At 40.2% G+C, this 13,454-nt stretch overlaps 1 protein-coding gene across 1 annotated transcript in view; it reads left to right on the plus strand.

The window, feature by feature from the left end:
* Positions 1 to 13,454, plus strand: part of SEMA3E (semaphorin 3E) — a 330,917-nt gene that overhangs the window by 114,731 nt on the left and 202,732 nt on the right. Inside the window, exon 5 of the mRNA XM_025203239.1 lies at positions 8,741 to 9,148. Coding sequence (XP_025059024.1) covers positions 9,034 to 9,148 — 115 coding nt within the window. The 5' untranslated portion in view covers positions 8,741 to 9,033. The remainder of the gene's footprint in view (positions 1 to 8,740; positions 9,149 to 13,454) is intronic.

Below are 13,454 nucleotides of genomic sequence, written 5' to 3' on the forward strand. Positions count from 1 at the left end.
TGTTGTGCCTGGTGCTGTCTAGTCCTTGCTTTTTCTTTTTGATCCAGTGAATATTTAACCATTTCACGCAGTGGAACAGCTTTGAGGAAAAGGGACATCTGATAAAGTCCAGAAACAGAACTCTAGATCACAGGAGGATTGTAGTATAAACAGATCAGGTGAGGTATGGTGTTAGGTGCCTCCTTGCTTTGGTGGCATTTGACTGGGAGACTTGAGGTTGGGAAAAGTGGACTTAGAGATAGGGTTTATGTTCCTGAATCTTCCGATGATTTGAACTTCTGATGCTGACAAGCAGATCTCATGCTTCAAATCTTTGTGGGTTGCACTGATGCAACTCACAGAATACAGCAATATACCCTGTCTTCAGAATATGTTTGTGTTGGTACAGCTACACTGAAGGCTGGCCAAGATTGACTAGACATGTTGTAAATCTTGCATGTAGTCAAGGACATGTGTCCAGACCAGTGATGTCATCACCTGGTTGCAGTGAGAATGTGGAATCCATTAGCTGGCAATAAAACTGGAACTGATTTTCAAATATTTTGCATCAAAATGAATTTTCAGTTTTAAAGCCTGCAATTGATTTGTGGTTAAACTAGATTATTATTTACGAATGCTTTCCATTTCACCTTTAATATGATAATCACATTAAAAGATGGCCTTAGGCTTCAGACAGAAAATTTGTAGGTTACATTTTTATACATCTGATGATAGGAAGTGAACTTCTGTTCGTAGCTGCCTGGGACTAATAGCTTTGAAATGACTGAATAGCACCTCAAAGGCAAATAGTATTATTTATGTATGTGTATTTATTTTTTTAAATAAAATGCCACTGAAGAATCAAGAAACAATCAATTGGTAGTAGGATCATTAGAGAATTTAAAGGGACAATTAAATTCAGTAGCTTTGACATGTTCTTTTTTAATATTTATTCCTCATGTTTAACTAATAGGAAATAGTTGGTAGGCAGAATTACTTAATACTGGACTTTCAACCAGATTGCTTTTAATTCCTACCCTCTGATCAGGAGAAAATAGGACAGGATGATATTTTTAAAGAGATAAATAACTTTTAATTATTTTTTCCTATGTAGAGGCAATAAAGATTATTTGGTAGCAAAACAAAAAAAAAATCGTCATAACCCACAATCCCCTAGCAAAATCAGTAATTTGTTTTTCATTCATAACTAACCATACATTTGGTTGTGACCCATGCACACTAATCATGAGTTAGGCACATGGAGCTGATTTCAGCAATAAGAAAGTTTGATTTGCCCTTGTTTGATTGTAAACTATTAAAATATCCATGAAAATGAGCTGAAAGGAGGGTTGTTTATTCTACGTTCCCCCCTCCCTCCCCCCCCCGCCCAAAGCATAACTAGGAAAATTGATCTACCTCAAAACTCTTAGGCAATTTATTGATTCTCAGCTGCAATTAATTATAGAAATGACATTATTGCAAATAACATTGCTCCTTGAACAACATTGCTCCTTGAAAAATAGATCCGAACATTTACCTGTCCAAACCTAGTTTCTTTATGGAGAAAAAAAAACATTTACTGGGAATGCAATGTTCTGGCTTTCAATGTAATTTTTTGGTCAGCTGGAAGTATAGGTTCTTGTTCAATCAAACTCTTTCACATAATGTTTGTTACCTAAATTTGATCCTGCATCAGAAATAATGGATGGTTTTAAACACCGCAGAAGTAATGCTCTATACCCTGAAGAACATTATTTGCAGACAAATCTATCTTCACTAGGGTTGGAAAGCCGGACAACCGACCAGTCAAATATTGTCAATTGACTGGTCAATTGGCTGCATATTTTTGACCTGGCAATTTTACAAAAAAAGCCACCCTACATTTTTTGTAGTTTTCTTGACAGAAAAAAATTGCTGTTTTGTTTTTTATTACATTTGTTAGGTGGGGAAATGTGCTTTTTCTGTGTGTTATATGGACCTATTGGCAATTTTTTGACCAACATTTGACCAGTCAATTGACCAGACTTTATTTGACAGGTCAAATACCTAACCCTAATCTTCACATAATCTACATTTGTAATTTACATAATCTACACTTGCATAATATCCACATAATGTTAGAAAGTGGCTTCAGCAGATCAGATTTAATCTAAAAAGAGTCAGGCATTATTATTCTATGTTATTCCTCTGTATTGGATAGACTAATTCTCTGTTGCCATCAGCTAACAGTTCCCACTGGGGTCAGTGGTATCACCCAAATGAACCTGCCCCTTTCTTCTTGAGGGATTCTAGTATTGGCAGTTGCTTACCTGTTAGGAAGGCCCATCATGCACCTTTTCTACCTTGTCAACCCTTTGCTTTGTGTTCTGTACCTGAGGCAATTGTAGGGTCAGTGAGGAATTATAGATAGCAGTGCCTCCAGCATGATGCCCAGCTTCTTATTAATAATCTCCTCCAACCCTAGCAACACAATGGAGACACTTTTCACTTTCTAATAAAGGTCACAACACAGATGACTGCTCACTGAGAGAAACCCAGACAAGGCAGAGAATAATGATTGGAGGATGCATACATTTTCCTTTTATTCTTCTACTGTTTCAGTGCTTAGATATATTACTATACAGAAATGTCAAAACTGTCAGTGCCTGGAAGACAGTTAATGAAGTGCTCTGCTCTCTACCAGGTGAAAATGTTGCCCAGGAAATATAAGAGCTGAGTGTCTTTTATTCTGACAGTATCATTTCAGGGTGTGTTTACACAGCAAAGAAAAGTGTGTTGTAGTAGCTCACTTTGACCTCCCTCTGCTACCTTTACTCTAGCTACCACAGTAGTAGAAAAGCAATGAACATGTGGCATCACAGATGCTGGCCTGGGCTGTAGAATCTCCCAAGGGAGCCTTTGTATGCTTGGTTTGCTAGTGCACACCGAAGTTTCTACTGCCGTTTCACCACTACTGTTTTTACTTGTGCTAACTAAATTCTCATTATTGCAGGAAGGGCTGTAAGCGCTACAATCACAACTTCATTGGTTCTGTAGATTTACCTGCAGGAGGAGAGAGGATTACTACAGAAAACAGCATATTGTGTTCCAAATAGAGCTTCTTACCTGCAACTCTTCATCCTGGTTTTTTAAATATGTTTTAAAACCATTCATGGACCACCTGAGGTTTAAAAGCACTGAACACTTCATGTAGTTTTATTATTATAAAGTTTAGAATTTTACCTGTTGCTAGTAGCAGAGAGCGTACTTATTTGTATCATCCTGTTCTACTTACATTTCACTATACAGGCACTAAAACCAGTTCCCATATGTTAGATTTGTTTTTTTGGGAAACATTTAGATTTACAGGCTTAGTGATTTAGTTGGAACCATAGTGTAAAAGAGATCAGAATCTGGTTCATAGCTTTTAAATATGCTATGCACAGTTTTAATTCCTTGTCTGATTCCTACAGAAATATATCGCAAGTTGTATTTACCAATTTTTGTTCACTTATAGAATAACTGACAAAAATGTATAGTTCTGTTATTCAGCTGAATGTAATCATGGAGCTGTTCTACTGTTGGGTGGAAATACTGTTACTTGGTTTCAACAGTATAAATCAAGAGTAATCCCCCTGAACGCAATGATGGTTATTCTGGATTTATATACTTGTAAATGAGTGAAGAGTTTGTCTGTGATTTCTTAAATATTCTGCACTATTCACATTCTCCAAACATGAAATCATTTATTCCCCTACTAGCATCTGCCTAACTGGGGATTTGATTTCTAAGACCAATTCAATGCTGACAGATGAACCATAGCATCTGACTCATTATCAGAAACATGTCTTGGTTTCAGAATGCTCTTCACTGTAGTGTAACTAGGGCAGGGTGGGCACTGCACCAGTCCTGGATGCTGACTTTGAGGGGATGCCAGAATCACACCCCTGTGAGTCTTTGCTATGGCAGGGGCTGCTCAGTCCTGCATTAAGCAGCTTATTTGGAGGACAGGGGAGGCGAGGACAGTGGAGTGCTTCCCCCACTCCCATGAGGAGTCTCTCACAGCAGGCACAGCACTATGCCCAATATGTTTGTATTGGAGGTGGGGAAGAGGGAGGAAGGTAGTGAAAGGGCCTCTCAGAAAGCTCAGGCACTGGGCTGCAGTTGCCAGAGCACAGCTGATGCTGTAGCAGCAGCAATAGTCTAGGAAGATAAACCTTCTCTTCCACTCATCTATTCTTCGCCCCAGTACAGTGGTCAACAAACTCCCACACACCCTCTCCCCACCACTGGCCATCAGAATTCAGTGAGATTGGTACGCCTCTGCCTCTTCAGAGACCAAACACTTCACACTTGACATTTAAGGCAGCTCCCAGGTCTAACTCATGACACTTCACAGAAAGTGCCATGAGTTAGCTGTTGGGTGAGGAGGGTGGGAGATCACGCCCTAATTTGGAGCCCATCCAGAAAGAGAAGCTGCATCTCTACAGCCTTTTCCCCTAGCTCTGCCCATCATTCTCCCAGCTCCTCTTCTGACTCAAGATGGGAGGGGGAGAAGATGAGGGAGGGAGGTCTGTTTTGGGGTTTCCCCAGCTGCACTGGAGTTGAAGGAGGGGTGGATTGGAGCCTCCCACCAAAGGCAAGGTTCCAGTGCACCTGCACCACCTTTTAATGTCAGCTGGACAATCCCCAGAACAAACTCCTTCTGTTCCTTTTCCCTCCCTCGCAGTCTGAAAACAGTACCAGGAGCTATGCAAGGCTGACAACTGAGCCCTGCTCCCAGTATGCAGACAGAAGTTACTGAGAGTGCTCACTTTGCAGCACCTTCATCTGAGCCCTCATATAATGAGGGTACAGATTTTCATGGAATCAGGCCCTTTTAAAACTCTCTGTGCTTATGCATTTGTGTTTGGTCAGGTCAGTAGAGAGCTTTCAGGGACCAGATCAGGTTAAAATTGTCACTTCTATCTGCCCCTGTAGATACTGCAACCCAGATAGATGCAAGTTTATGCCCATCTATGATTACATCCTAATATTTTAGTGTCTATATTTCTTTCTTTCTACATGGTGTTTAATACATTTCAAATTATTGTCAAAGCACCTGTGAGGTAAGGTAGAAAGTCCATCTGTCTAACTTGGAGTCGAATTTCTTCCGACTCCCAATTCTGTGCTGTAGATTCTTCATCATTACTTGTTGTGTATAAACGTTTGTGCAATTCTATACAAGGAGGGAAGGGATGAAAACAGGTAAAATGTAGCCTAAACCTTGCTACAAAACTCTACTTTACTTGCAAATCCTTCAACTGCCATGTATAAAAATCTGAATTATCATATTTATTTCATAGGAGATTAATTCCCCTTCTACTGCATTTGTTGTCCGCCCCCTTCCCCCTCCCTCCCACAACCATACTAGTCTTTCAGCTGTCCTGCTCACTTCCTAACACACAGGATTAGCTTTAGTCCTAATCATCATCTGCTACTTCTGATGCTAAAGAAGTCAATTCTGTGACTTTTCTTGTTCCATTTACCTGGCACATTCCACAGCTCTATAGCTCCTTCTGCATATCTCTTAAGAGGATCTTAAGGCAGGAAGAGTGCTGACTGGTTTGCAGTGACAGAAAGAGGAGGAAGCCTCATACATACTGCCTTGCTCTCCCTGCAAGCCAAGGTGAAGAGAGGTTAGAGTCAGATTTCAGACTGGAAAGCCATTTCCTTTGTCCCAAATGTGCAAATTAAACTAGTCGGGTATTGATGACTGTATAGGAGCCAAAAAATCTGGTATTCAATTGCCAAATTATGTTAAAAAATAAAGAAAAGAAAATGTACTTCTCTCATAGACTGTACAAATGCAAATAAAAGCAATTTAGTGAAGGACCTGCAACTTGATCGGATAAATATCCAGTCATTGCACAAATGCAAACCTCTTTCCATTTTGCATTAGTGCAGAATCCAGCTGAGAGTTTTTAGCACAAGAAGCTGCCAAAGTTTAAGGTAGGTAAAAGCATGTAAAAATATGCCTTCATTACTTTTCATTACCATTGTTTTGGACTTAAGGCACCAACTTAAGACCTTGGGCTACTCAAAGCCTGATTTTTAGAAGTTGATTCTCTGTAGCACTGTGTAGGGGTACACAAATGTAAGAAAAGCTATTTGAGAGCATGGGAGAAAACTGTTGGGAAATAGTATTTGGATCTTTACTGATTGAATATGAATTTTTTGTCATATTATGTGCTTACACTCAGAATTTTACACTGGTAATTTTTAAAAAGAAATCTATGGCCCTAAATGAAATGCAGCTCCTGTTTCCAGAGAGGGATCTTTATAGCAAGTAAAAACATTATTTTAAAATTGCAAAAGTAAGCATTTTCAGACCTAAACTTTGTATGAAAAAAGCACAAGTCTTCTAGCATGGCAGTAATTTAGGAAATACATAAATGCAGTAATGGAAATTCATCAGAATACATCTAAATTTCACTTAAATCCGTAGGTAGTGAATCAGGCTCGTATACATCTTTTAGTTGTAAGGACCTACCACCTGGACTAATCCTGAGCATGACTTTGGGATTGATATAACATGCATATAGTAAACCCATGTATTTTGGGTTGATTGCCCCTAAGGACACCTATTATCTTAGTCACTGATGTGGCAAGAACCTATGTAGACATTCCTGATGTAGCCACAGCAGCACGGGACTCAGCAGATTACACAGCAGACTCAGACTCAGACATCACACACAAACCTGTTTAAGTGATCAGAAACTGGTTTAATCTGGAACAGAACAGATGTTCAGTGCACATAAACCAGTTTGAAAATGGCTGAAACAGGTTTGGGATAAAGCTGGTTGAATGTAGTATCAGACTGAACTGCTTTGGGTCAAACTGCTTTGGGTTATGCAATGTCTGTCTGAGACCCCTTGCTGGTTTAAGTTAAACCAGACTCCCCCAGCATACCGGCATGCTCTCTGGGCTGTGTGGGGCTCTCTACTCCACAGAGGAGCTGGCCTCTCCCCTCTGCTCCCTGGCTGGAGCTCAGCAAAGACTGCAGACATCTGCCTGAGCACTCCCTGCTAAGCAGGGATTCCCTTTTCCCCTCTGCCTTACATGGATACCTCTCAGCATTAGCTAGCAGACCACATGCTGGTTATGGTCTGTGCTGTGGCAGACAGGAGAAAGGCAGAATCACCAGGTAGTTGGTAATGTCCCTCTGTTGTTTGCTTAATGGGGTGATAAACACTGAGTTAGGGATGATAAATACTGCTATCAGTTCCCTGCTGGGCTGCTCAGAAGGGAGAACCCCGCCCTAATCAAAGCATCCTGCTGGGGCCTCAGCTCAGCTCAGCTCTTTGCAAGGGATGGGAGGGCTGCTCTAGTGCCCCCAGGCTTCTAGCTTGAGCTACAGCAGGCACATGCCTGCATTTCTGGGATGTCTGTCTGGTTACAAAACTGATTTAGCCTTGCCAGGTTAGACTAACCTGCAAAGATTGAGTCAACTCAGGCATTTCAATGTCTGTCCCGAGCCTCTGAGCCCATCCATCTTCTAGTATCCTAACCATGCATTTTGCTTACTGAAATCATTGAGATTTCACAACATTTGTTATATTCAGCTCTTCATGGATCTCTACTAAATTCCTGTTTAGATCTTCCTATCCACATACCATCCTCCTTTGCTGACCCAAAACCTCATCTTGGCACTTTATTTTCCCCAGTGTTTGGTTATCTTTATTCCCAGGTCTTACATCTATATAAAGCAATAGGTTCTTTAATGGCAAGTGAGCATAAGGTGAATATCCTCATCCCATCAGATGCATGATAAGAAAGTCTTGAAAAACGCTCAGAAAAACACAAATGATAATACAGATAGATGACTTCCACTATGGAAAAATGTCACTAGGTGCACTCCCTCAAAAATGTATTCCAGATGTAAATCAAACCTCTTTATGTATAAAAAGATTAACTTTTGACAGTGGTATTGTCAACTACAGTTTAAGAGGTAAAGAGTTAGAACTTATACTGTTTTAGCATTACCCCTCACCCCCCCCTCAAAAAAAAACCCAAACAACCCAGCAATAAATTTACTTTATATAAAGTCTAACCTAAGATCTAATACTGAAGCCATTTTTACCCACATAAGTGGTTTTACACAGAGGTATAAGTGTCTTGTGGCATCAGCTTCTTATATCATATGTAAAGTAAATAAAATCTAGAGACATAATTGTAAAGGTATCTCTAAAAACAAGGTAGTATGAAAACTATGTGCTGACATATCATTTAATGAGTCTAAATGCTAATGTACTCAAGTAGTTAATGTTAAACTAATCCTACACTTTAACGGCATTGGAAACAAAAACTAAAAAGCCTTTTAATATATGTAGTTTTAAAAATGAAAGGCAAGAGGAACTTCTGAGCCCTCTCCTGATGTCTTAGAATATGAGACCAGTAAGTAACTGGGAGGATCAGTATGCAGCACGTGGATCAGAAACACTTCCTAGAAGCAGCAAGTACTGTATGTTGCCTCAACCCTCCCTGAACTTTCCCAGTAAATACAGCAGTCTGACAGCCCGGCATCCCTGCTGGGTGGATCCTGCAAATCCAGGAGGGAATGGCACTTCTTGTTTTTAATTAGCAAAGGTGAAAGGTGAATTAAAACTAGCTGTTTGGCAAGTCAGAGCAAGGGGCTGAGTTCTGAAGAGCACCAAGGAGGAGGCTTTTTTTTTTTTTCTTTCCTGAATGAATTGCCTTGCAGGAGAGACTGAATACAGCTTCTTCTTGAATCCACTGGCAGAGTTACTAAAGAGAGCTCAAGACACAACACTGCAGAATAACGCCTTGGAATGTCCTCGCAGTGTATAAACAATTGTCCTTGGGAGAGAATATTTGTCAGGACCTTTGCAAAGCCTGACATATGGAAATCTGAGAAACTGCATTTCTCATCGAGATCCCCACCAACTGACCAGAGAAAGATTTAACTGTCCTGAGAAGGCAAAAGTGGAACTTGCAGTTCAAAAAAAAAACCAAAACCCAACAAAATAAATCAACACTTACGTAAAGAAGCACAAGAATTTGCTCTTGGGCAGCATGGTATTTGCCAAGAACCTTTTAATCCTGGCACTATGTGGCTTGTTACTAGAGTTACCTACTGGATGTCATGCAACAGATACAAGGCAGCCAAGGTTACGTCTGTCACATAAAGGTAGGTCAGTGTGTCAGGTTGGTTTTTTTTAAGACTTTGTGTCAAATTCATCCTTAATATAACTTCTTTGACTTTGGTGGAATTACAGCACAAAGGCTGAATTTGACAGAATGAAATAATCCTATTCAGAAATGTATGATTTATTTTGCCTGTGTTTAAAGGGTACATTTTAATCTGCTACATGAAGCAAGGTATACTGCATTTCTATTGATTTAATGCAATCTATTCTTTTGCCCTGAAAGTGTATTAAACTGGAGTGCCCCTCTGTTGCCTTTTATTCTCTGTATTCTGTAAATACTACTGTTTAACAAAGCTGACATTCAGTAGATAACACATACTATTATTGAATAGTTTATGATATGCTAAGTCTTCCACCAGGTAAGTCCTAAGCAATTAAATGCCTGATTTTATACTTTGTACTTTGAATATAGCTCATGAATAGAACAGGGGGAAAAAGACTGAATTCCTATGCAGCCAGATGAATCATCTTCTAAACTAGCAAGTGTCATCACACTATAATTAAAATGACTAACTGCCAGCATAAGTCTGCTTCCAGTTCAACTGAATTGCCCAAGGAAAAAATGTCATTTTATTCTGAAACGTGTGTGTACGGCACTCCTACTCTTTAGCTTTAGCTATAGCTTATGTGAAGCTTGAATCCCTCTTCCTTAACCACAAAATGTGAGGCAAATTATGCCCTGAAGTAATAGGATTGTATAATGCTAAAATTGCCTTCCCCCCATTTCTCTATTGGACTGTAGCCTTTTGTGTATGACTACCTGTGCTCATCCATGCAATTATAATTTTCTGCAGCTACCCACATATTAACAGATTGTGCATTTAGAAAACACATAGCAGTCGCTTCTTGTAGAAGCCCATGTGTGCATGATGTACCATAATCTGGCACAGAGTAATATTTGGTATTGCCTCTTGTACAAAGATAAAGCGATACATTCTCCTTTGCTGACTTAGCAGGTGTTGGAGAAAAGCTATACTTGGGGAAATTTTCTGTTGTTACTAATGCTGGCAACTAGGCTGCATCAGTGTGAAATGCATTATAAAAACTGTTTTAAAATATGCTAGCATCAAACTACAACTACACATTGTACAGAGCTCAAAGTAGAATGAGGCTAAATATGATTTAGTGGTGTTTTATATAGCATGATGAATTACCAGTTATGGGAGAAAGAAAGGAAAAGCTGAAAAGGATAATTAGTCTGGATGGCTTGTTAGATGGCTAATAGAGGTGGATATTTTTTATAGACCACTGAAACACTTTTTAAAGGAAGAATGATTTATCTTAAGGAACTATATGTAATTGAGTCACTGATTAGCACCGTTGAATGAATTGAATCGATCCTAGTTCTATATAGGAGACTCTGGTTTTTTTCACATACAATTTTCAATGTTAACCACTATGATAAGTGCTGACTTTATCCTGCAGTATGGATTTCCTCTCTGCTGGAAGCAACATACCAGTATTTTAATGTTCATTTCTTGGTAGGTATAATTAGAAATACAATAATTATTATAGATATTTGCTGGCTGGTGATGGGGTTGGGAAGAAGAAAAAGTCACAATGAATGAGATAAATAGATATACTGTTATGCTACTTCAGGGCATTGGATTAGCTGCTAGTTTTGGCAAGCTCTCTATTATCATGCTGCAAGTATTAACTGCTTCTGCTCTCACTTGTTGGGGTAATTGTTTTTTTCCCGCTGGTTAGAAACAGTGTGCATTTTACTACATGCTACTTTCATTTCTCAGCAGGGAGCCTGTAATTTGGTCATAGCACATCATAACTCAGTGATACTTTTAACAAAACTAAAAAAAAAAAAAGTCACTTTCTCCCCAAGTGCAAAACCCTGCCTCCACTGAAGTTAGATGACATGTATTCTCACAACCTCATTGAGACACAAACTTTGCCCTTAGGCGAAGTTCAGAATCTGCCTCCTGACATGAGCATACCTATCCCCACCCCATCTTATTCTTTAAGAAATAACACTTTACACATGCATGCATTATGAATCATTTTACATGCTGCATTGTCATGGGTCCCTGTATACATATTGAAAACTAAAAGTTAGAAGTGGCATACCTGCTGGTGCCCTGGGAACAGCCATTGTTAGTCAACTAGTCTAAAGACTATAGAATTCAACCAGGAAGACAATGGGTACATGTCCTGGCTCTATTCACTTAGCAAACATGAACAGCAGGAGGGGTCTCCGGGCTTAATTGTATACTTCAGAGGGATGTTGCTCTGGGTACCAAGAAGGCAGTAGGGGAATTATGAAAAAATTGCAGCACACCTTCTTTGCAAAGACAATCAACAATCTAAAGGATTGAGTTGCTGTTTTGGTATAGGTGACAGAGTCGACATACTTACATTTTTTACGCAATTGTCAGCCATAAAATGTAAGCAGACACTGAATAATATAATTGAATATGCCTTTGCCACAATGTTTGGTTTGTAATTGTGGATGGGACTTAGCGTGTTATAGGATGGTTGATCATATGAAAGGTTGGAGAGCTTATAACTAGGTAAGAGGAGGTTTAGGGCATGAGCCATTTATGGCATACAGGTAGTGTTTTAAACTTACGTCTTTTAAAACACAGGTTTGTACTTCAGATCATCACAAAGGAGGTTTCCACAAACTAGAACTTCTAGAAGAGTTTATTTTTATATATAAAATATATATATTTCTTTAAAGGATGCCTATTTTGCTCAGGAGCAGTAGATTCTTTATTTCTCTAAAGACCTATGGCAGTGAAAACTTATCTGAACTTATCACATCAGCAGCCTCATATCTCAGCCCTAACTCAGAAAGGTGACCTTAATTAGCATAGGGACTGTGGTATTTCTATCCAAAAAGGGGTAGATTGTGCAACCTTCACTAACGCGTATATGAACACTTGGGAGTTCATTCGGGCCCTACATTCTTGAACTGCTAGTAAACCTGTCAGGCTAATCTAAACTGTAATGGTGATTTTTGATAAGGTGAAGACCTGTTTTTAGGAAGCTGATGCCTCCAGTTCAGTTTACAGAAGACCTGGTCCTGCTCCAATGCAAGCCAATGAGAGCTGTACCACTGACATAAATGGGAAGCAGAATCAGGCTTGCAGTTGCCTAAACATCTGGGCTAGGGACAGAAGTTGCACACAGTCTGGTTTAAGTGATCATAAACTGGTTTAAACCTGTAACAGAACAGAAGCTTAGTGCACATAAACCAGTTTCAAGATGGTTGAAACTGGTTTAAGATAAACCTGGTTGAATGAAGTATGAAACTTAAGTGATTTGGGTCAAACTGGTTTATGAAACTTCTGTCCCAGACCCCTTCCTGGTTCAACTTAAATCAGAGTCCCCCAGCATCCAAGCATGGCAGCCTGGGCTGGGCTGTGCTGTCTGCTCTAGAGATCATGGCTGACCCCACCCCTCTGCTCCCTAGCTGGAGCAGTGAGGGCTGGCTGACAACGGAGTGGGGGAGGGGCAAGCCCAGATGGGGATGCAGCCCAGGCTACGGGGGTGGGCAGGGCGGGGAGGCAGGACTAGGACTAGGACTGGGGCTGGGACTGGGGGTTAAACATCCCTTCCTCTGCTCAAAATTACTGCTGGCTGTGACTGGACTACAAATCCCAGAGGCACCTGGAAAGAGGAAGAGGAAGTGACAAGCAACCCTGCAAAGTCCTGCTGCTATGAATCTAGACTGCAAATCCTAGAGATCTCAGGGGCAGCAGGAAGAGGAAGTGAACACAAAGCCAGAAAGCCATGCTGTAGTGCTCCCTGGCTTCAGGCCTGAGCCACTGTAGGCATGTGGCTGCATTTCCTGAGTCAGAGGTAAATGTCTGTTCACTTCTGTTTCAATTGAATCTGTGCATCTTAGACTCACCTGCAAAGACTGAATCGATTCAGCCTTGAGCTTTTTGACTGTCTGTACCTAGCCCTGATGATTTCAGCTTTTGATTTGTAGTAGTGAACTGACCAAAGCCCATGCTACAGATATGATTTTCCTGAACTGTTCATTCACCTGCTGACTATCAGGAAATGCATACCATAGAGCATAGTCCATTTCATTTTCAGTATGAGCGAGGCAGAAGGCAAGGCAAGATGACACTTAGAAACGAACTCGTTCATAGCAGCTGACAAAATAGGCTGTGCCATCTACAAAAGCTAATGTCTTTCTGAACAAGTTAGTCCCCTATGTGCCACCTTGCCCTGCCTTAATTTGGGTATGTGCTAAAATTTTGCCTAAAGACTAGTATTTGATGGATCATAACATCTTGGGATAAATTATTTCATTAAGACACC

Source organism: Alligator sinensis, unplaced genomic scaffold (genome assembly GCF_000455745.1).
Source record: "Alligator sinensis unplaced genomic scaffold, ASM45574v1 scaffold567_1, whole genome shotgun sequence".
In the NCBI taxonomy this organism is placed as follows: domain Eukaryota; kingdom Metazoa; phylum Chordata; order Crocodylia; family Alligatoridae; genus Alligator; species Alligator sinensis.